The sequence below is a fragment of the Rana temporaria genome, chromosome 2 (genome assembly GCF_905171775.1).
Source record: "Rana temporaria chromosome 2, aRanTem1.1, whole genome shotgun sequence".
Lineage (NCBI taxonomy): Eukaryota > Metazoa > Chordata > Amphibia > Anura > Ranidae > Rana > Rana temporaria.
This window is the reverse complement of record NC_053490.1, coordinates 379,284,347-379,309,091: the sequence shown is the minus strand read 5'-3', so window position 1 is coordinate 379,309,091 and position 24,745 is coordinate 379,284,347. Positions and strand designations below refer to the sequence as shown.

The window sequence follows — 24,745 nt, the reverse complement described above, 5'->3', positions numbered from 1 at the left end:
GACCCTCCGATCCTTGGCACAGCCCCCCCATCCCTGACAGACCTTCCGATCCCTGGCACAGACCCCCGATCCCTGGCACAGCCCCCCCCATTTCTGACACAGCCCCCCATCCCTGACAGACCCCCCATGCCTGACACAGACCCCCACCCCGTTCCCTGACACAGACCCCCTCCTCTCCTCCTGGTGGCTGACGTGCTCGGAGCACACACTGGGACTACTTGTTCTCAGCCACCCCTACTCGGCGGATGGACACCTCTGCCATCGCTGTGCTGAGTGCGGCCTCGCTCGTTCTCTGTCGGTTGGATTGCGTCGCTCCGCCTCCCTGACTGGCAGCTCACCCGGTGTGTAGAGCCGGCTCGGTGCGACTTGAACGGTCCCCTCCTGATACCCGGTCGGTTCCGGCGACATGGAGTTCGTCCCCCCGCCGGAGTGCCCGGTGTTCGAGCCCAGCCGCGAGGAATTCGCCGACCCGTTCGCCTTTATTAATAAGATTCGGCCCATAGCGGAGCGCACCGGGATCTGCAAAGTGCGACCGCCGCCGGTGAGTATGAGGAGAGGTGGGGGGGGACACCCAACCGTGTTCTAATGAATGGGGGGGTCAGGAGGTGCCCACCGGGAATGGGGGGGATGGGTTCTATGGAAGCCAACTGCCCCCCTCCAGGGCGGATCTGAGGCAGGTGACATATTTGGGGTGCCCCCCCCCCCATATCCAGTCACAGGATGATCGGCTCCTTCTCAGCATGGCGGAGGCTGCACCTCCCGGAAGTTTCCCCCCCCCCCCATATTGTCATCACATCTCTCCTTTCTAGGCGATCGCCTGTCACACTTGTGTTTTGGGGGGGTTGGAAGGAGACCTGGGGGCCTCCAGAAAGTCTTCAATATGGCGCCCGAGCCCCCAATCCTTTGTGTGTGCAGAGAAGGGGGGCACAGCACACATCATAACATGACACCATGGCCCCCCCACGCTGCACGATCACAACCTGTGGACACAACAAAGACAAGGCAAAGTCTATCATGGATGGATGGGGCCAGAGTTGGTGGTGCTGGAATCATGGTGGCTGTGACACAATGCAGCACTGGATGGAACTGCCCACCCACCCATATCACATGTACACTGAGTGCCATTGGAACCCAAACTTTACTGATTGTACATGGATGGGGCAGGGGGCCAGAAAGGAGGCCATTTCTCCATAGGAGAGAATGTCTGGGAACTGGGCTACAAGGAGGGCTGTCATCTACAGATCAGTGTCCTCCTACTACTATTAGCAATAGACTTTTACATTTATCACAAATAACAATCCCAAGAAGAAATAAAGCGATCCATAAAAAATAAATAAAAAAAATCCCCACCCAGTGTTGTCATGCCATAGGTGATCCAAAGCCCATGAAATAATCCAAAGTACTGGCACTATGTGTACATGGAGGTGGCACATCTTAGGATCTCTTTAGCTTTTCTTTTGGCTATTTTTTTTTTTCATCAAGTTTGATGTTCCACTTCTTTTAAAACAATATATTGGAAATGTTGTCTTTTTTTTTTTTAAGGATTTTCCTTAAGGATGACTTTAAAAAAAAAAACACCTTTTCTTTTTCTTTTGCCGATCTCATTATCCAAGCACAGACCAAAATCACACCCGGGTCAGCCATCTTTAAAACTCCTGCAAGCCTAGTAATCGGCTTGTGTCCTTTTATCTGTCAAGTGAATGTCATATTACAGGCTGCTTTTGATTAGTGGCTACCATAATTATTTAGCTTTTTCTTTTTTTCATTTCTCTTTGGCTTGTTGTTTTTAATTTTTTCCATTTTTTTTTTCCTTTTTACCTCTTAGTAGCATTTTCTTTTTAGCTTTTTTCCCCTATTTAACCACCTTCTCCCCCAATTTTTTGTATAGCTTTTCTTTTTTATTTTATGTTTACAGCTGACTTTCAAGTTGAAACTTGTTAAGTTTTGTATTTCACAAACTATTACAAATATAAACAGATGGCAGTTGTAAAAGCATCGTAGGCTTTATTTTGATTCAGAATTTTACGTATTTAAACATACAAAGAAACAAACTTGTGTTTTGTTTAATTTTGTGGTGTTGTGTATACACCAGTTGTATTCTTTTTCTTTTGTTTTCAAGTGCATTAGGCTTTCCCACGGGTTCCATGAATGCTGTGTACAGTATAAGTTAATTGCCAAAATAATAGGGGGGGGAGGGGGAGACAACTATTGTGTAGTACGGAGGATTTTATGGTTGACTTTTGTGTGAGAGGGGTTGAAATGCCTCCTCAGCATTGGATTAGAGCTGCTCCATGTTGTTATTGTAGCCAGCTTGGGCTGTGTTTAGTCTCATTAACCTTGTCCTTTTTTTGTGTGTGTGGTATGGGGGTGGTGGTGGCCCCAGCATGTCACATCCCAGTTTGTATGACAGAATAGAAGATCATCTCCAGCACATCCAGGTTTCCCATCTGGGAGTATGCTCCATCTTTCTCATTTAATACCGTCCACCATTTTACACACTGTCACACATGCACAGAGCAGCCAATATGGCTACTTCACCTTTCAATAAAAGTTGTATGCTTTTGCCACTACAGTAGTTATCTCATATGTGACATTGGAGTGATTTTACTTTTAGTTGTATTCTGTGCTTTAATTCTGACCCTATTTACTTGCCTGTCCCACAATGTGGTGTTTTTCAGTCAGACTTGCTTTATGTTTCCAATTAGATGGGAATAAGATTGTTTAGATTTTCCACTGCCCTATAAGAAAAAATTAAATCGCAGTATAGATAATATTGTCCCTTTTTTATTTAAGATGTGTTTGAATTATTACCAGCTTGAGGGTCATTGTACTTGAAATTTCTGAGGCCTCTTGTGAGGTGTTTGCATTGTTATTGGCTGCCCTGTATGAGAGAAATGTATTTGTTATTACAGTATTCAAATGTAAAATGATAAAACTTTAAAGTGAACGTATACTCAAATTACCCCCCATTCCCCTCATTGTATCTGTTCATATTACCCTGCAATAATAGTAAAAAAAAAATGTCCTGCTGTGAATGACAGATGTTTCCTCAGGGCAGAAGGTGGTGGTGGTGACCAATCGCTGGCTCCCACTGAACCAGTTTTCCCCTTTAGATGAGATCACATGACAAATGCCTTTAGAAGCCCAAACAAGTGATATGGTGGCCAAAAGCAAATTTTGTTTTGTGAGGTAAATGAGGCTCCATGCACACTAGGGTTGGTAGCATTTTGGAGCTTTAGCATTTTTACAGTACATAAAATGTTTTATTTTTATTTGGCTTTATGTACAGGAGATGTTTTGAAACCTCTCCTGAAACACTGCTCAAAGCCACCTGCTTGGATCTGATGACCCGCTAGAAGAATCCGGGCGCCTGCCTCGTCTGATTTAACTTGACAGATAGTAACCAACGTTTAAAAATCGTCTGTTTTGCCGCGTTTGCGTTTTAGAAGCGTTTTTTTCTCTCTCTAAATAATCAAATGTATCTCCATTAAAAACGCCTGTAAACAAAACGAGTTACAGCGTTCACAAGCATTTGGCGTTTCAAATGCCTCTGAACGTCGGTCCTGAATGCGTTTTTGTTTGCTTTGCAAAAAATGCTTTTAAACTCAACTTCCTAGAAACGACCCTGTGTACATGTACTGATAGGATAACATAGAGGAGAGTTCAGGGGCAGCTGAAAAAAATGCCCAACTGCTCCTAAATGTCCGTTTTACCAGCAGCAGTGTACATGAGGCCTAAGTGGTTTTTTTTTTCTGCCCCTAAATGCTGAAGTTTGAAAAACACTTCTAGCATAAAATAGTGTGCATGGACACTGAGGCGCTATAACGCAAAAAATAGCGCCTGCAAAGTGCCCTGAAAGAGCCGCTGCTGTCTCTCCAATTATGAAAGGCCGAGGGCTTTCAACTGGAGGAGTGCTCTAGCACAGTGGTCATCAACCCTGTCCTGCAGGGCCCACTAACAGGCCAGGTTTTATGTATTACCTTGGGCCTGGGGAGATGAAGTCTAGAATACTGCAATCACTGAGGAGCAAATGATATCAGCTGTGATGTATTTCAGTTATCTTGCAAACTTGGCCTGTTAGTGGGCCCTGCAGGACATGGTTGATGACCACTGCACGGTAAAAAAATGTCCTGCTAGCAGCATCTTTGCAGCGCATTAGGAGCGGTGAATACACCGCTCCTAATGCACCCCTGCACATTGAAATCAATAGGCAGCGTGGACGAACCGCTGTCAAAGCGCTGCTGCAGCGGCACTTTGCGGGTGGTTTTAACCCTTTCTCGGCCGCTAGCTGGGGTTAAAAGCACCCCACTAGCGGCCGGATAGCGCAGCGAAATTGACGGTAAAGCACTGCTAAAAATAGCACTTTACCGCCGACGCACCCACCGCCCCAGTGTGAAAGGGGCCTAACGCCATTATCTTATAGGAGCAGGAAAAAAGTGCCCCCATGATTGGGATTGGGGGGTACTGGTTGGTGGTAGTTGCTTTGTGTCAACTTTAAAAAGGACATTTGCATTCCCCAAGCATGTAAACATGGTGGTACCAGCTTAAAGCGGTAGTTCACCCTCCTTTCCATCATTAGACCATTAAATTCGGCATCGTAGCGCGAGCTACGGTATGCCGGTCTTAAATTTTTAATCCCCGTACTCACTGTGGTATCGATGATTGAAGAATCCGACTCCCGCGGGGAATGGGCGTGCCTATGGAGAGGGAGGATGATTGACGGCCGGCTCTGGCACGTCACGCTCCCCGAAGACAGCCGGAGTAGGTCTCGGCTATTCACGGCGCCTGCGCACAGGCTATGCGCAGGCGCCGTGAATAGCCAAGCCTATTTCGGCTATTTCCGGAGAAGCGTGACGTGCCAGGGCCGGCCGTCAATCACCTTCTCTCACCATAGGAACGCCCATTCCCCGGATTCTTCAATCATCGATAGCACAGTGAGTACGGGCATAAAAAATGTAAGACCGGCATACCGTAGCTCGCGCTACGATGCCGAATTTAATGGTCTAATAAAAAAAAACTTTTTTTTTTTTTAACAGGGTGAACCCCCGCTTTAATCTATTTCATCACCTTTTTTCAAATGTTGATGATAAAGCTGTATAAACGCAAAAATCCTGCTTTAAAATGAGGAAACTGCACTCACAAGGGTAGTTTAGTCAACATAACTAAGGATAACCCTACCCCCACCCCTACGCTAAGCCTATTCTATCTACCCTGCAAAGAAAACATGTCTGTACTTGCATATTCCAAAGCTTCTCTGGTTTGGTCCCACGGTCTGCTGACAGCGGTGACTTCAGTGCAGAGGAGGGGTGGCTGACAACGGGTGCCCCATAGAAAGCCTATGAGTGACGTCATTGCGCAGGCTATGCAGCCATTGTCTGCGATCTCTCCTCTACACAGAAGCCACCCCTGGAAAAATCATGTGACCAGAGCAGCTTCAGAATAGGTAAGCATGCACATCTTTTCTTTACAGGGTTAAGGCCCATACACACAATCAGACTTTTTGACAACAAATGTCAGACGGACGTGTTTGATCGGAACAATCCGACCGTGTGTATGCTCCATCGGACAATTATTTTCGCTTTTTCATCAGACAAATATTCGCTGTGAATGCTCTCAAACTTTTCGACAACAAATGTGCGATGGAGGATAATCCGATCATGTGTACAAACACACTCAGAACCAGTGCTAAAGATCAGACAACAATAGCAGAAGTTGCCCAAAGGGTGGTGGTAAAGAGCTGAAAAACCACGTGGTTTGGAGAAAGTTGGCTGAAAATGTCCTGCCGTGTGTATGCAGAACAAGTTCACGGCCAACGCCCATTCGGACCAAAATCCAAAGGAAGTCCGATCGTGTGTATGAGGCTTTAGATAGACTAGGCTTAGAATGGGGGAGAAAGTAGGTTTAGTGTTAGATACATCTACACTCAATAGGTCATTTTTAAAAGGGAGATCTTGGGGCAGAGTACATAAGTACAATAGAACCTATCCAGTTTTAAACAAAGGGCAAATAAATGTAATCCTATGTTGGTAGCTGTTGCTATGGGTGACGTCGGATAGTGCAGTGTTATTAGAAGGGCATATGCTGTGCTCCTGGTGTTGGCTGCTTTAACAATAACAGGTGACCAAATCCACTGTGAGGTGCAGAAGTACAAACTGTTTAAATTGATAGTTTTGGTTCATATGTTTAAGGCTAAGTTCACACTTTGTGTCTGCTTTTTCATGCATGTACTTTTTTTTTCCCCTTTTTCCTCAATTTGCATTTTTAGTGCAATTTTTTTTATTTTTTGGCCAAAAGAAGCGCCTTCACTTTTTTCCCCCCAAGTCACACATAAACACTTTACATACATGTGAATGCACCCCATAGGCAATATTGGAATTCCTTTTGTGCAAGTTGGCACAGATGAGGAACAAGGCTTAGAATGGCCACACATAGAGCAAATTTTGCTCGGTTCTTGACGAACTGACCAAACTTTGCTTTGTGGGGTGGCCCTGTCTACCGCCTTCCCTCCAACGTCCCTGGATTGAACAAAAGAGTTGGGTGGACATTTGTGACTGAACAGCACCAGCTCAAAGGCTCCATCACACTAGAGTTTGTAGGGTGGTACAACCCCAAGGCTGAGCTGCATTTTTACCCCCCCCAGTCGCTCCCCCAGAGGCAGTGGACACTGAGGTGTGCACATGATGCTGTGGCAGGGATTATATCCCATTGTCTCTTTTATCGGCATTGCACCTACCTAGTTCCACCCATTTACGTGAATAGGGCTGCTCTGCAACAGCTTGCAATGGACCCCCCACGGCCTCTGAAGAACAATATGAAAGGAGAACGCTCTTCTGAGACCCAAACAAGTATAAACGAGCCCTAAGATGCAGGCACTGTTTGATTATATTGATATCTGACAGGGTTAGTTGTCAAACTACAATAGCCACAGTGGGAATTGAATTCATTAGTGCTGTTTAATGTAGATGGAGGAATCTATGTGCATGGCCAGCTGTACTCGGCTCATAATTACACATTGGTCACCATTGCTGCGAGTAACATGGAACAATGCAGGGTTGTTGAGAATGGCAATGCACAACTCCCAGCGTTGTCTGCACTGAAATGTAAATCGCAGAAGGGTTATCTAGTTATGGCAAATGTATGTTGCTGAAAACAAAGATTAATCTCCCTTTAAAAAAATATATGGTGATGGTATCCTATCATTCATAAGTGGTACCCACAGGCACTGGCCAAGCTGAAGGTACGGGCAGCTAGGCTGAGCCCCTGACATGTTTGTCTCGAGGCTTCCTTAAAGGGTGTGGTCTCTTTCTTTCTTCTCTCGTAATTACTCATAGACTGGTTTTCAAATACACTTTTATTTTTACAAAAACATGCAGATTAAGCACCACTGTTGTTGATCTAAAAATGTAAGTTCTCCTTTGCTTTGCCACTCTACCTGATGGTATACAGCCGCAGTGACATGATTGTTGCAGTCAAGGCAAAGACCTGAGGTCTCTGACAGTCTGCCTTCATTTCCTCTGGTGTGTGACATAAGATGGCTGTTCCCAATTGGGGTGTAACTGGGTCTCTGGGGGACAGAGTGTTTGTTTGCTGATTATGTACTGGGGAGTTGCTTGTAAGCTGTGGCAGTGCTTTCTGAGAACAATGGCAAAGGGAAGGGTTGCTTTAAGAAATTCTTGTGCTTGGGAATGCTAGCTATGGTCCATCTCATTTATTTTTGGGATTCCCAAAATATTATTTATAAAATGCAACTATTCTATCTGATATAAGACAGACTGCTGTTTTGTTTGTTTTGCCCTTTTTGTTTTGTTTTGTTTTTGTTTTTGCCAGAAGCCTGGTAAATGTGAAACCTCGGACGAATGCTGCCATGTTTGAATGCTTAGGTCAGGAAACCTCAAACTACATCCCTCCAGCTGTTGTGGAACTATACATCCCATGAGGCATTGCAAAACTCTGACATTCACAGACAAGACTAGGCATGATGGGAATTGTAGTTCCTGAACAACTGGAGGGCCGTAGTTTGAAGCCCCTGGCTTAGGTTATATACTAGTTAACTATTGTGCTGAACTAGTTTGCAGCCGGCAGTCAGAAAATGCTGATTTTATTTCCATTTATGATGGGTGTGCTTTTATTGTTGCATTACAGTTTTTATCTACATTCTATAGTATTGTGGCCTGCTGCTTCAGATAGAATGATGCTTTATCACAGGTTTGGTGTGCAGACGCAATGCAAAGGATAGCATGTGTGGTGATGGGTTGGTGGCAGACTTTCTGTTGATGTTTGACTACCAACAGAAGAAAGTGCTCTGGTTTTGTTGACCTGTGCAGGGAAAAGCTGATCACTTTTTTTTTTCTGGCCATACACTCGGCAGCCTATAGCTGTTTTATCCCCAAAAAAACAAAAAAGTCATGGGAACCTGTCACTAGCAATTTTTATCAAAACCATTAAAGGGGTTGTAAAGGTTAGTTTTTTTATTTTCTAAATAGGTTCCTTTTAAAGTGGCGGTTCACCCGGAAATACAATTTTTTACCCTTAGATTGACGCTCATTTTGTCTAGGGCAATCGGCTAGTTGTTTTAAAATCGAAGCAGTACTTACCGTTGTAGAGAGCGATCTTCTCCGCCGCTTACGGGTATGGGCTGCGGGACTGGGCGTTCCTATTTTGATTAACAGTCTTCCAACAGGCTTCCGACGGTCGCATCCATCGCGTCACGATTTTCCGAAAGTAGCCAAACGTCGGTGCGCAGGCGCCGTATAGAGCCGCACCTACGTTCGGCTTCTTTCGGCTACTTCTGACACGATGGATGCGACCGTCGGAAGCCTGTCGGAAGACCCAGACCCAATTAAGAAGGAACGCCCACTCCCGAAGACCCATACCCGGAAGCGGCGGAGAAGATCGCTCTCTACTACAACGGTAAGTACTGCTCGGATTTTAAAACAACTAGCCAATTCCCCTAGACAAAATGAGCATCAATCTAAGGGTAAAAATTTTTTTATGGGTGAACTCCCGCTTTAAGGTAGTGCATTGTTGGTTCACTTACCTTTTCCTTCAATTTCCCTTTTTTTTTCTTAGTTTTATTTTGTCTGAATATCTCACTTCCTGTTCATCATCAGTAAGCTGTTCTGGCTGACTAACCCCCAGCCAGATGATGGGGGCAAGCTTACTGTGGAGAAACAGGGAAATTTTTTTTTTTTAGAAGGGAAATCGAAGGAAAGAGTAAGTGAACCGACAATGCACTAGCTTAAAGGAACCTATTTAGAAAATATAAAATGATCCTTCTAGCATAATAATTGGCTTGATGTTTTCCAGTGCTTCTGAGGACAAGATTTTTTTCCCCCTTTTTTTTGTTATTGTACATATATGGGCTCTCCTTTTTTTCCGAGGCAGAACAAATGAAAATTTGATGTGCATAGTGCGAATTACATGGCTTAAGATATAGAGCCTGCATCATTGTTGTAAAATGCTTGTTAATATTCCATTCTATTATATTAATATTCGCCTTGCTTTCACCCCCTGTTTGCTTTGCATAATGGGATGTCCTCTCACCGATTTTTATTCATTATCTCGCTGGAAACATTTTTAAATTCAGTAAGAATGAATTCTAATATACATGGCATTCATATTAACCATCAGGAACATGCTTATGCTGATAATAGCCTCCTTTTTATTCAGCAGACATCGACATCTTTCCCTAACCCTGTAAAAGAGCTGCAATACTATCATAAACATCGACATTTTAGGATCAAAGGGGAGTTCCATCCGTTAATGGAACTTCTGCTGATCGGATTCGGATTCTCCCCTTCAGGTGCCACATTTGGCACCTTTCAGGGGGGAGCAGATACCTGTCAAATCCAGGTATCTGCTCCCACTTCGGGAAAAGATTACTGCAAACTATATGTCTGCCCCCCCCACTGCCTTCTGGGAGACACGGGGCCCAGAAGACAGCAGGGGCCATTCAGAAAGCGCAGCATGCCTCATGCAGTAGGAAACGGGCTGTGAAGTTGTAATGCTTCACTTCCTGTTTTCCTTCACACTGCAATACAGCGGCGTATTGCTGGCGGTATGGCGGTGCTGCCCATTTCAATGGGCAGGAGCACATTAGGAGCGGTGAGTTCACCGCCACTAATGCGCTCCAAAGAAGCTGCTGGCAGGACTTTTTCTGACGCCCTGCCAGCGCATCGCTCCAGTGTGAAAGCCCTCAGGCTTTCACACCGGAGTGTATAGAGCAGCATTTAAGGGCAAATTGCAGGCGCTATTTTTAACGCTATAGCGCCTGAAAAACACCCCCAGTGTGAAAGGGGTCTAAAAGTTGTTCTGTTATTTTATCCGTTTTTTTTTTGCACAGCTAATAGTCAAACTTTTTTATCCCTATTTCTTTGTACATATATTATGCACTGCCCACCGTTTGGGATATTAAATGAATAAGTGGCTTCTGTGCACTAAGCTAGGACTTGTATCCCTAGAGATTGTTGCATTGTAGTGTCTGTGTGCTCAGTCTAAGTTCCTTGCTAAGCTGTATGCAATTGCACTGTGTTTTAGTAGGTTGTGAACTAGCAGATCTGCTGGACAGAGATATGTATGTACATGGGTGCCTAGCAGACCAGTTAGTAGACTAATGGGTAGGCGGTGGCAAGCTACCATTTGTTGAGAGTTTGGTGTGGGGGTGTGCATGAGCAGTGATTAATACAAGCATTCTAGCTAGTAGGGTAGTCTGAGGAATCCTAGAAGCATGTGCCAATTGCTAGACTACTCCCCAACCCTTGGAGTGCACCAGATTGCATGTAAGAATTGTATCTGCCTATGTGGGGCCAGCCAGTAAGATCAAGCCCTGTACACACAGTCGGTTTGTCTGATGAAAACAGAACGATGGACAGTTCATCGGACAAACCGATCGTGTGTGGGCCCCATCAGTTTGTTTTCCATCGTTGGAAAAAAAATAGAACCTGTTTTAAAATTTTCCTATGGATAAAAAAACGATCGTCTGTCTGGAAGTCCATCGGTCAAAAATCCACACATGCTCAGAAGCATTGAACTTAATTTTTCCCAGCACGTCGTAGTGTTTTACGTCACTGCGTTGGACACGGTCGGATTTTCGACTGATGGTGTGTAGGCAAGACTGATGAAAGTCGGCTTCATCGGATTTCCGACGAAAAAATCCATCAGATTAGATTCCATCAGATATCCGATCGTGTGTACAGGGCTTTAGAGGTAGTGTATTACAGCCACTCTTACTTGCTCAAAGTAATCTCCCCCTCATTCCCTCCTACCCCCAAACAAGGTCCTTGCCTCGGTTAACCAGTTGCCTTGGGCTTGTGTCCTTGACACGCAGAGTAACCAATCAGAGTTCTCCCTGCTGACATCAGAACAGTAAGGCCGGGTTCACATATGTGTGGCCGCGGGTTAGTGCCTGGGGTACGGTGCGTGTCTGTACACCGGTTCAGGTGCCATTCAGGTCTGAATTTTTGCCTCAATTCACACCTGAACCAGACCCAAACACGCGTTGGACCCTTCAGCAACCTGGACCACGGCCACCCTGGATCTGTGTGAACTGGCTCCATTAAGAGCCAGTTGCACTCGCCTGTAATGCGAATTGGATGCGAGGAAAACTGCATCCAATTCGCATATGTGTGAACCCAGCCTCAAAGATGGAAACAGAGTGGCTACTATAGTTACTTTGGTAAAGACTTAAAGGTAAGCTGTCGCAAGATAAATGCTATGCCGCTATTTCTGACCTCTGCCAAAAAAAACTGCAGCTATTCTTGGGAAAAGGACACTTGAAAATATTATCCGCAATTATCATTAAGAAAATGTAACGACTTTCTTATGTTTTTGAATGACTGAAGACTGATGTCATTCTGCGCCTGCGCCGCCACAGCTGCTTTGATAGATGACTCATTCAGGGCCAGAGGGAAGATGTAAACATTAACAATGTGTAGGCAGTGGTGGCGGCGCAGACGCTCTGTTTTTAGAAACCTGGTAGGCGGCCAACTCATTGCTAGCAGGGAGAAGCTGGTCTTGCTGGACAAAATGTATTTACAAAACTTACTTACAAAGAAATTTTTTTATTTTTGCACTTTTCAATGTGAAACAAGTTTTAATTAACAAACAAACAAAAAAAGTTTTAATTAGTAGTTTATAAAATAGAACTGAACAAAAAAAATCAACAGGAAATAAATGGAGAAGGCGAAATAAGGAGTTAATTAAGGCTAATCAGAGTTAATTAGGGTAAAGAGGTTAAATGGAGGAACATTTTAATTAAAACCTTTATTTTTTTTTTTTACTTGACAGGTTGCTTTAAACTGACTTCATCTGAAGATCGAAGTTTCTCCCTTTGATCTGTAGATGAGTAAACAGACAACAAAAGAAACAATGTTTCTTTTTATCTTTCTGTTTCAACGAGTTCATAAACATTGCTTGGCTGCTTCACATTTTTTATATATATATATGTGTGTGTGTGTGTGTGTGTGTTATATTTTTGACTGCGCCAATAGCTGGGACCTAATTTATAATTCAGCTGTCAACAGGGGAACCCCACTGATGGCTGAACGAGTCAGCGGTTGTTAACCTAGCTCCTTAATTGATAATTGCCGGCCTCTTATCTTAAATTTTTTATTTATACAATTCAGTTATCGGTTGGGGAATCCCGCTGACAGCTGAAAAAATAAGCCTGAAAGTATCGGTTTCAGGAATCTGAGCATTTGCACGAGTACTGATGCAAATGCTTAGCACCCATACCAGTATCAGTGCAACCCTAGATTATAATGTATTCGCATAATGTATTTGACACTCTGCATGAGTTTCACTGCTATAAAAGTTGATTTGCTGCTGATTTTGGTTTGTACTCGGTGGCCGGTGCATCCTGCTACAGTGTCCATCAATAGTCAGCCAGCCTTGATAGACTCCATTTGCCCTGATAAAATGTTTCCATTGTGGCAATATCCTGGTGAAACCTTTTACCATATTTATTGCTGACTGCACAGATTTTCAGGAAGGAAGTACAAGTGTCAATGCAAAAAATGAATTTTCATTGCATTTCATGGTTTTTGTATGCTGTAAAAAGTTTAACCAGCTGAATGTAGTTTGGTGCTTTGTAGTTGCCAAGAGAATTCTCAATGACGTCCTTGAATATTTTCCAGGTGATTTTCTCTGTCCCCGCTAACAAATCTTCAAACCACTTATTATTGGTGATGTATCTGGTCTGTGGACCAACAAAAATTCCTCCCTAATCTTGGCATCAGTATAGAAACATCTGTCCCAAATAATAAAAACCTTCATCTTCATTTTTCATTGCCTTTTACAAAGTTTTTCATCAGTCTGAGCTTAATGTGAAGCGGAGGCAAAAATATCTGTCGGGTCAAGAAGTGGTTCATGTGCCATCAGGGCGGATTTGATTTAAATCGCTAGTAAAAAGGCTTGATTTAAATCATATTTTTTTTAAAAAGCAACTGTCGGCTCTTCCTCTGACCTGCTGTTGACTCACCGACAGAGACACAACAAGGTGAGTAAAGTGGCGGCAGCAAGTGAGTGGATGCCCGCTAACAGGCGCTGCCATGATGGATATGAAATGACAGGTGCTCTTTAAAGCGGGGGTTCACCCTAAAAAAAAATTCTAACATTACATTCAGTTCACTACCGACATTGTCAGTATGCAGAGAAAAGGGAAACTGCCGCTCTAGGTGAGTGCACTCAGAAGCGTGGGTGCTGGCAATGCACAAAGCGAAGACCGGAGAAAAGACTGGACAGCCGCACTTCCACGCAATTCTTAAAAAGTTGCTTTTAGCCCTGGTTCACACTGGGTACGATTTGCAACGATTTGAGATGCGATTTGACATGTCAAATTGCATCTCAAATCGGCGGCAATTGTCGTCAATGGCACTGTCCTAATCAGTGCGACGCTGCAATTGCGATTTCAAAAAGTAGTTCCTGTACTACTTTTTGCGATTTCGGGCCGCGATTTACATTAAATCGCGGCAAAATCGCAGCCGCGAAATCGCGGTAAAATCGCGCATTTTACCGCGATTTTGAATTCGCAGCAGTGTGAACCTAGGCTTAATGGTAAAAAATGGAAACCGCACTACAAATCACAGCAGACAGTGGGGTGGATATCAGACGCGTTTCGAACTGGGGTATCAGCGCTTAGTCAGTCGAGTCGGTGCTATACGGCGCCTGCGCACCGACGTTGGGCTTCTTTCGTCAACTCGTGACGCTCCTTATGCGACGGGGGGGGGGGGGTAGTTTTTGTCATCACGTCAATCACTAACTGCTGCATAGGAACGCCCACTCCCACGAGATTCACTACCCGGAAGCCGGCTAAGAAAATGGCTATACGAATACAGCAACAAAAAAAAAAAAGATCTGCATACTGTCAATGTCGGTAGTGAGCTGAATGTAATGTTCGAATTTTTTTTTAGGGTGAACCCCCGCTTTAAATGTAAGGACTTATTCTTACTGGTAGAATCTTTATTATTTGCAATCAAGATGGTTTCCTATTTAAAATAATAAGCTGTCAGGTTAGTAAAACGGCGATATCGAAATCGATTCAATCATACAGTTTGTAGTGTACATAGATTTGCAAAAGAATGGGATAAAGGAATATTCCTGAACTTTGGTTTATCTCATGGTTACTGTGAAATTGTATGAATGCATCAATGCGCAGTGCATGTTATCTACGTTTGCAGAGCTTGGATTCATTGAGTTTACCAAAAATGTAAATATTGCAGAATGCTATATAACTAAGCACCATTTTCATGCTTAATAAACTAACTTAGTAATGTATCTCCAGTAGAAAACTTACAACAAAAAAATCTATTTAAAAAAAAAAAAATCAGATTTTTTTTTTTTTTTTTTATTAGTTTAAAAAAAATCATTGCTTCACATCCACCCTGTGTTCCATGTTTTTCTGTCCTGGATTCAAATATTTGAGTGGCCATTTCTTTTTAATTTATTGTATGGCTGTTCTTTTTGCAAATGCAGCGAGAGTTGCATATGCACATATAACAGATATCCACAGAAGCTTTCACACTGGAGTGTTCTGATGGTAAAATTAAGAAGCTTCTGCTGTAAATTTTGGCAAATTATTCCACAACGCCTACAGAGGGCAGTGAGGGTTTGTGTTACTTTAAAGCATATTTACTGCTTGTTAAGACTGTAAACAGAATGTTCATAGCCTGGGCTCATGTCTATTTTATGTCTTTTCTATTCCTGTTCTAATGACAGCAGGGGCAGAGGCCGCAGTTCAACAAAAAAGGATTTTAGTGGTTTCCCAACTTCTCCAAAACAGAAATTTTTTTTGGCATTATGTATGTTATAACTGCCTAGGGGTCATTATTTTTATTGTAAAGATTCTAAAACTTTGAAGTGAGAAAAAAAATATACAAAGGTTCAATCCGGCTGGATCGCACTTCTGGGGACACTTCCGGTGGCACAATGGTGCCACCATACGTTGTTCTGTCCTACATGTTTCGTCAGAGTTGACGTCTTACGGGGCATGGATTGAATTTCTTATACAAAAGTGCAATTATTTAGCTTTTTAATAAATCTTATTATCAGATTTTATACTATATGGAGCGTATGGATCTTAATTCTTCTTTTAACATGGTGCATGTGGGATGCTGAACTAGTCTGAGCCTTGCCTATTGGTTGCTTTTATTTCATGCAATATATGATTTCCCTATGATTTGTGAGTCGTATATATCTGGTAAGCCTTTTGTTGTATTCCCAAGGTGGTGGAGATTCACTTGAAATGGGCATCACGGTTTTCGAATTCTGGATATTTATGTGCACAATTTGGTCTTTTTGGGCAGATTCACAAGTGTGAACTGTTTTTACTTCTAATTTGGTTTATTGTGCAATATACATGTTATATAGATGTTTATATATAAATTTGATTTGCGTGGCATATTCATTATGCTAATAACCACTTGCCAACTGCCTAACGTAGATTAGATATACATCGTCGGAATGGCACGGGCAGGCAAAGCAACGTACAGGTACATTGCTTTGAATCTGCTGCCTAGCAGGCGCACGCCAGTCGCGAGCTCCCTGACTGTGCCCGCGGGACCCGTGGATGCAATGTCCGCCGGTGTCCTGCGATCGTGTCACGGAGCGGCAGAACGGGGGATGTAAACAAGGCATTTCCCTGTTCTACCTAGTGACAGGACAGAGATCTACTGCTCCCTGTCATCGGGATCAGTGATCACTGTCGTGTCACTGGTAGACCAGTCCCCTCACAGTTACACTCGTTCCCTAGGACACACTTAACCCCTTCCCTGCCAGTGTCATTTACACAGTAATCGGTGCATTTTTATGTCACTGGTCACTGTATAAATGACAATAGTGTCAAAAGTGTCAGCCGCAATATCGTAGTCACGATAAAGATCGCAGATCGCTGCCATTACTAGTAAAAAAAAAAGAAAAAAGTTAATAATAAAAAAAGCCATTAAACTATCCCCTATTTTGTAGATGCTAAAATTGATTACCACCAAAAAAAGCTCCATTTGTGGGAAAAAAACATCAATTTTGTTTGGGTGCAAAATCGCACAATTGTCAGTTAAATCGTCTCGGTGCTGAATCGCAAAAAATGGCCTGGTCATTGGACAGCCAATTCTTCCAGGAGTGAAGTGGTTAAACAGGAGTTCCTGTCTCCTGTGGGGGGAAAAAAAAATCCAGCTACAAAAAAAAAAAAAAACAATTCGCCTGTCCCACGATCTAGCGGTGTGCTCACCCCAGTCAGTTTCACCTGCTGTCTTTTTTTTTTTTCCTCTGCGCTGGCATCTTCACTATGGGCATCTGGCTGTGACGGCTTGTGGCTTTGCAGCCGAGGGGCCCACTGCGCATTTGCGAGCAGAGCTGCGCATGGTGGATGCAGTCTTCTGGGACCTGTCGTGTGTTCCAGAACACTGCGGGGGGGGGGGGAGTTGGTCAATGGACACACACACACAGCCTGACTCAGGAGTGAGCCCACACGAGTGCCACTTCTTATAGTGGCACTTGTGTGGGCTCAATTTTTCAGAACTGGCTTTCTGTGGTGACACACGGAAAAGAAGAGGTAAGGGGCCGATTTAAAAGTGAAGATTGAAACCCCAGAAGAATAGGTTTGGGGCTGCTCTGTGCAATAACCTTGCACAGAGCAGGATAACATCTTTATTTAAGAGGGGGGAAATAAAAACCTTACAAGTGTTTTAATTCTTGCAGTGTTAAGTAAAGTCCCCATTGCAAGGTTCAACCCCCCCCCCCCCCCCCCTCTGCCAGAGAGAAAGTTGAGCCACCTGTCAAGCACAGCAGCAGGTTATCGGAGTACTCCTTTTGGGAGGTAAAAAAAAGGCCTAACCATAAATATCCTATCCTGTCCATTTTAGGAGGATCAGATGGAAGTTTATTAATTTTATACTAAAGTCTTCATTAAGCCTTCTTTTTATACCAGCTTGCCGTTCTCCTATACTGCACCCTTCTTAAAGCGGGGGTTCACCCAAAAAAAAAATGTTAACATTAGATTGAGGCTAATTGTGGGAAGCACAATCGGGTGTTTTTGTTTAAATCAATGCGCTACCTACCGTTTTAGAGATAGATGTTCTCCCGCCGCTTCCGGGTATGGTCTTCGGGACAGGGGGCGTTCCTATTTGATTGGCAGCCTTCCGACCGTCGCATACATCGCGTCACGAGTTGCCGAAAGAAGCCGAACGTCGGTGCGGCTCTATAAGGTGCCTGCGCACCGACGTTTGGCTACTTTCGGCAACTCGTGACACGCTATATGCGACGGTCGGAAGGCTGTCAATCAAATAGGAGGCCCAGTCCCGCAGACCATACCCGGAAGCGGCGGGAGAACATCTATCTCTAAAACGGTATGTACCGTTATGATTTAAAAAAAAAAAAACACACCCGATTGTGCTTCCCACAATTAGCCTCAATCTAATGTTAAAAATTAGTTTTTCGGGGTGAACCCCCGCTTTAATGTACTTGCTGGTTTTATGACCCTTTTTGAGCATTTTATGATATTTAGAGCACACCTGTTTATAGGAGAAGCACGGTCCTCCTTTTCTGGGCACATTCTGAAAATGCTTGTTTGGAGTTCTTTACTTTTTTTTTTTTTTTTTTTTTTTTTTTTTTTTTTAAAATGTCGCCTTTTTAATATCACTTTAAAGCAAGAGCATCAGCACAACAACCAAGCAATAAGCATTTTTAGGAGCAGAAGATTATCTTTATTTTATGCTTCCAGTTGTATACCTATACTTCTGAAATCTGTCAGTGGGAAGCCACTTCTTTCAAAGGAAGGATTATCGAAAACTAGTAGCAGGGTGAGAAATTTTACATTGGGAAGGTCACTGCTAAGAATACAGGAAGAATAAATTTGCGCACATACAAATGATGACCAGCCTGCGGTCTCTTTGATTATACACGGCTCAAAAAAAATTAAAGGAGCACTTTTTAATCAGAGTATAGCATCAAGTCAATGAAACGCCTGGGATATTGATCCAGTTAATTGATCTGCTACAGTTAAGTAGCAGAGGGGGTTGTTAATCAGTTTCAGCTGCTTTGGTGTTAATTTCATTAACAGGTACACTAGATGGTCAATAATGAGACCACCTCCCAAACAGGAATGGTTTTATAGGTGACCTTAGGAAGGAGGCAATGCAGCCTAAACGCATTGTCATGGCGACTGTGGAGTCCTCACTAACCCCCCCCCCCCCGTATCCTGCTTGCTCGGTGGGTTTGTGTGTCTTCGGAGAGCTGCACCTGCTGGGGCAGGCGCATGCGCATTAGGATCTGCAAGTCGAGCGTGGTGGTGGATGGCCTTGGATGTGCTGCTAGGATCCAGGCAGCCTGGTTGAACATCCACGACTCCCCCTTCGCCTGTCAGGATCTTGAAGTGGTTTCAAGAGTGCGGTCACAGTGGAATCCTTATACTGAATCCTCACACAATGTGAGTCTGACCATTGTACTGTTTTTAACTTTACCATATTAAAGCTGAGTTTAAAGCGGAGTTCCACCCAAAATTGGAACTTTCGGGAATTCCCCCCCCCCCCCCCGGTGTCACATTTGGCACCTTTCAGGGGGGAGCAGATACTTGTCTAATACAGGCATTTGCTCCCACTTCCAGGCATAGATCTGCGTGGATATCTACGCCACGTCCGGCGCCTCTTCTGTCCCCCCCCCCACCCCAGAAGACAGCAGGGACCATTCAAATCGTGCAGCGCGACTTGCTCATGCTCAGTAGGGAACCAGGAAGTGAAGCCATGAGGCTTCACTTCCCGATTCCCTTACCGAAGATGGTGGCTGCAGCACCCGAGAGCTGAGCGACAGATCGGCTGGGGTCAGTATCACTACTGGTAATACCTGGACCTTATAGAGTTTGCACAGGCAGTCCAACTCCTCCATCATGGCACATCAATACGCAGGGCCGGTGCAAGGATTTTTGACACCCTAGGCGGAACCTCATTTTACCGCCCCTCTGGCTCCACCCCTGTTGCCAATGTTAAATGTTTTGATTCAACCCTATAACTACTACATGTGCAAGACAGCTCATTCTTTTGAAAAACAGACTTACTAGCAGGATCACCAGGTGAATATAAACAAGAAAACCTAAAAACAAAACAAATGCAGCCAACCATCTAAGAATTGGTAAACTGCAGTATAATAAATATTTTGAGTTAATACCACTTTAAGTGGAAAGTTAATCAAGTAATTCTGTTATACATCAATTTCTAGGCAGATGATAGGAAGGAGATGAACAGACTGTTGAGAGAGACGCGTCAGGGGGAGAGGGAGGGGTCAGACACATTGATCAGGGAGGGGCAGAGAGAGAGGGGTCACGCTGCTTGACACATGGTAGTCAGTTGCATGGTGGATAGTTGTAAGTTCTGTGGACAGTGCGGGAGTAGAATAACGGTTGCCTAGTGGTAGCGCCGGCCCTATTAATACGCGCCAATGCCAGAAGGCTTGCGGTGTCTCCCAGCACAGTCTCAAGAGCATGGAGGAGATTCCATGTGACAGGCAGTTACTCTAGGAGAGCTGTACAGGGCCGTAGAAGGTCCTTAACCCATCAGCAGGACCGCTATCTGCTGCTTTGAGTTGCTGCAATGAAATTTCAGCAAAATGGACTAGCCTGCTGCATATTTTTTTTTCTCCCTTTTGATTTTCTGTGCTTCTTTGAATTCAGCCCTCTCTGTAGGTTGATCATTTTAATTTCCATCAAACGATGTGGCATCCTTGTGTTGCTAAAACATAACCCAGTACATATCAGTTTAGATACCCAGCATATATTTCTCCATTGAGATCTGATGTGTTTTCAAAGTGTTCCTTTTAATTCTTTGAGCAGTGTAATATCTTACTGGGTCAAAATTTGTATTGCACATATCCTGGCTTAAAGCATATCTGAACCCAAAACAAACAACATTTTATGAATTTCAGCTTACCAGTCCTTGGTGCATTCATTTTTTACTTTTCACCTGTTTATTCTGCCAATAACACAATAACACACTTCCTGTCCTAGTACGACAATACTCCCTGTACCATATCAATAATGAAGCAGTGTTGTCACCCTAGACTTCTCTCCTAGTTACAACTACAGCACACCTCCCCTCTCCTCAGAAAATAATTGGAAAGGCTGATGCAGTACAAAGCTTACATACACGCACACTATTTCTGGCGGAGTCAACAGGCATTTTACTGTACTAGCAAAAATATACTTTGTCTAAAAAATAAAAAATAAAGTAATGCAACCATCATATCTGAGGGACTGGTAAGCTGAAATATTTGACATTGACGTGAGCTAGGTTTGGTGTCATGTTCTAAAATGTTGATATAGTGGTAATCTGTAATTTGTTTTTTCTTTTTTTCTTCTAGGATTGGCAACCTCCATTTGCTTGTGATGTGGACAAACTGCACTTCACTCCACGTATCCAAAGACTTAATGAACTTGAGGTAAATTTTGGTGGTAATGGACTTGGTTCCTTAAATGTAAAATATTGTCTTTTACATCTCTGTTAAAAAAAAAATAATATCTTTTACCCTATCTTTTTTTTTTTTTTTTTTTTCTTTCAATTCTTTACTACCTCATTAACTCCTCTTTGTTACTCAATAAAATGAAGTGCAGCGCTACTAGTCTCTACCTAGATCCCATATAGATACCAAAAACATAAATGGTCACAACACAATGTAAGATAACAAATGAGCAATATAACACTGTATGTAATGTGTGGCAATTCATAGCTTCATGTGTCAATTCATATAATGAACGTAAAGTGACAATTCATCTGGAAGTCATGTGTGGTCCTTATAGAAAGGATTATCCAGTGCTTTCCTGGCTACATCCCGTAACCTCGGTGCTCTCACTTTGGTTATCTGATACAGCGCATGTGTAATCATATCCAACTTGTTATCTCCTGCTGTTATCCAGTGAAAATGTCTGTTAGTATGGCCTCCCTTTTCACTAGGGTACTTGTATCCTGTTGGGTATACTTCAGCAGTGGGATTGTGCTCTTTCAGGAGCATAGGAATAATGATATGTATGAGGAACATGGAGGTGCAAAGGGGCCCCAGGGAATGCAGGTACACAGGATACATTTGGGGTGCACAAGGAGTCTAAGGAACCACCTTGTCTTCTCCAGACCTCTTGCAGGTGGAGATGGGTTGGGCTGCAAACAATTTTCCAGTTTGAGATTCTCAGACTCCCCTGAGCTCTAAGCCCTATACCAGGGATCTTCAAACTACGGTCCTCCAGCTGTTGTAGAACTATGCGTCCCATGAGGCATTGTAAAACTCTAACATTCACAGACAAGACTAGGCATGATGGGAATTATAGTTTCTGAACAACTGGAGGGGCCGTAGTTTGAGACCCCTGCCCTATACTAACTGTGCCGTAAAGGAAAGATGCGTATACTCAGAGCTGCTGCTAGAAATCACAGGGCGCAGTACAGCCTACCTGACAGAGAAAACGAAATTCCAGGATGACCAAATATTGTCTTAATTCAGTAGGCCCGTGTGTTCTTTTCTGGCACATATGCTATTTGTCACATGAAAATACATGTAAAACCCAAAAACATATATTTTATGAAAGCAGAGGACCACTGAAAATTACCATGGTAGTTGCAAATTTTGTGTATTGCGCAATATTAGTCCATCGGTTTCTCAAATCTATTTAATTTTTTTTCGAAAATAGCATTCAAATGTCATCTTATTGCACAAAAACACAATTTCCAAATTTTCTTAAAAAAGACAGTCAAGTATAACCACTGGATCTTGTCACTTAAACTGGACTTGACACGAACAAGCTACCCAGAAAACCCTGCAACCCAGGAAGATCTAATTTGCAATTTCCACATTTTAAAGCACCTGAGGTTTTGTAGCTCTTGAGGTGCTTCAAACACTGTTTAAAGGTCCACACAGACACCTCTAATTACCTGCATTTCATTTCTATAACCAGTTTTGTAGCTTTAGAAAACAACCTCTCCCAGCTTACTAACATGAACACACCTAATTTACCTGAATAGTGATTTCTCTGTGTTGGGTGTTTACATTTTTTTTTCTTTCTAAATTTAAGTGACGCTCTCTATACTTTTTAGAAAAAGTAGCAATACTGAGAAAATGCCTCCCTTGTACAAACCTAGTTTAAACAAGGTGTAAACTATTATACTACTGTATTTATAATGTCAGAAAATTAATGAAGGAAAATTAATGAAACTATGCCAGACATGTAAAATTGACAGATTTCCATAGTTCAGAAACCCAGGCGACAAAGGTTTCTGGTGCACTTGGCCACTTTTTTTAAATAATGGTACTGTCAATTGTGTGCTTGTTTGTGAACTTTTGTTTGTGAGCAATCTTGGCAGGAAACCTGGGAGAGCAAGGAGATAAACCCGTGACTTGGTATAATATGAGATGATCCTTCTAAAAACATGGGGAACAAGGTGTGTAGAATAGGAGAGTTTATTTGCCAAGGAGTGGAGAGCAGGTACATAGGTCAGGGGGTAAAGGAGATGCTTCTATAAAAACTGGGGAGGTAAAAAGAAAATATAACTTGGTGCAAACGCTGACAAAAAAGGAAGAAGCAAGGGAGGCATGCAAGCAGGGCCGGCCCAAGATATTGTGCTGCCTGAGACCAAGAATGAAATGCGCACGCCCACCAAAAGGCCCCAACATTCATTAATTTATATCATGATAACTAAAGAGGACCTTTCATGGCTCTATACCTGTATATAGGAGTATAAAGGGGACCTCGCATATCAAACCGAGTTTCCCTATTGAAGTCAATGGAAACGAAAATAATTAGTTCCACATTGACTTCAATGGCATGCAATACCGCATGCGGCCAGAGGTGAGGGGCGCTGGAGAGCCTCGGGAAGACACGAAAAGGCCCGAGGACAGCTCGGCTGACCTCGGCAAACCTCGGAAAGGCTGGTATTTGCGAAGCGCTCGTTAACCGCGTTACTCGCAATCTGAGGTTCCACTGTATAGGAGTATAAAGAGGAACCTGTTGTGGCACTATACATGTATATAGGAGTAAAAAAAGGACATGTCATGGCTCTATACATGTATACGAGAGTATAAAAGGACCTGTGCGTGGCCTGTGGCCGCAATGTCCGCCGCCCACCCACGTTCGCTCCACGGGGAGCCAGAACGGGGGATCTGTCAGTGTAAACAGATCCCCTTTCTGACAGGGGAGGAGAGACAGAACTGCTGTTCTTAGTGATTAGAAACAGATCTTTCCTGCTCCGGTCAGCCCTTTCCCCCCACAGTTGGAAACACCTCCCTGGGAACACATTTAACCCCTTCCCTGCCTGTGACTATTATTAATAATAATAATTCTGGTGCTTATATAGCGCCATAAATTGTACGCAGAACTTTTACATATACATTGTACATTCACATCAGCCCCTACCCTCAAGGAGCTTACAACCTAAGGTCCCTAACTCACATTCATACATATACTAGGGCCTATTTAGATAGGATCCAATTTACCTACCAGCATGTCTTTTAGAGTGTGAGGAAAAAAATGTAGCGCTGTGAAACCATAGAGACAGTGATTTCTCTTGGGAAATATTAATAATCACTGTGCTGAGACGGTGATAAGGTACCAAAAACAATAAATAATGGTGAAAAAACTGGTGCTGTAATAAAACAAAACCAAAGGATAATAATGAAATAAGATAACACTAGAAAGTCCATCCAAAACAGGTGTGATGAATAGATGGTAAAATGACCACGTGGATCCTCAGACAAAATATTACTTTCTAAATGAAGATGTAATTGCGCTTACCAGAAAGCGTGGATCTGCCTGTCAGCGACAGCAGATCAATGAGGCATGAACAATCACGGGGCATACTCTGCTCGGCTTCCTCGTACTGGATCGAAGATGGAGTAGATCTTCAGTAGAGGGCCATAGGTATACGATATCCCGCATAGATGTCCTGATTATCCCAATGTGTCCACTCACAGGAGTGGATGTGGGGGGACAATGGTGAACCCCTGGAGAGGTATGGTGGAATGGAAGGCTCCAAGCAACATGCGGGGGAGAGAAGAAAAATGCAGCCTCAATGATGCAGGTCAAAAATAATGTTGGTTTTATTTGAATAAAACCAACAAGTACATAAAAAGTCATCACAAAATATAAAAGGGGCAATATGAGAAAGTGATAAAAAAAACAGGCCCTACGCGTTTCGTCCTAGAGGGACTTCAACTGGTGCATGACATGGTACATAGTCTCCTGGTAGATGAGCCTTGGACTCTTCAAATTAGACCAGACTCAGTGTCA

General features: G+C 43.3%; 1 protein-coding gene across 2 annotated transcripts in view; it reads left to right on the top strand.

The window, feature by feature from the left end:
* Window positions 1-249: 249 nt before the first annotated feature.
* KDM5B (lysine demethylase 5B) overlaps window positions 250-24,745 on the top strand; it is an 89,614-nt gene continuing 65,118 nt past the window's right edge. For both annotated transcript variants that reach the window (XM_040337835.1, XM_040337834.1), the window contains exons 1-2: window positions 250-541; window positions 20,839-20,916. In XM_040337835.1, coding sequence (XP_040193769.1) covers window positions 407-541; window positions 20,839-20,916 — 213 coding nt within the window. In that variant the 5' untranslated portion in view covers window positions 250-406. The remainder of the gene's footprint in view (window positions 542-20,838; window positions 20,917-24,745) is intronic.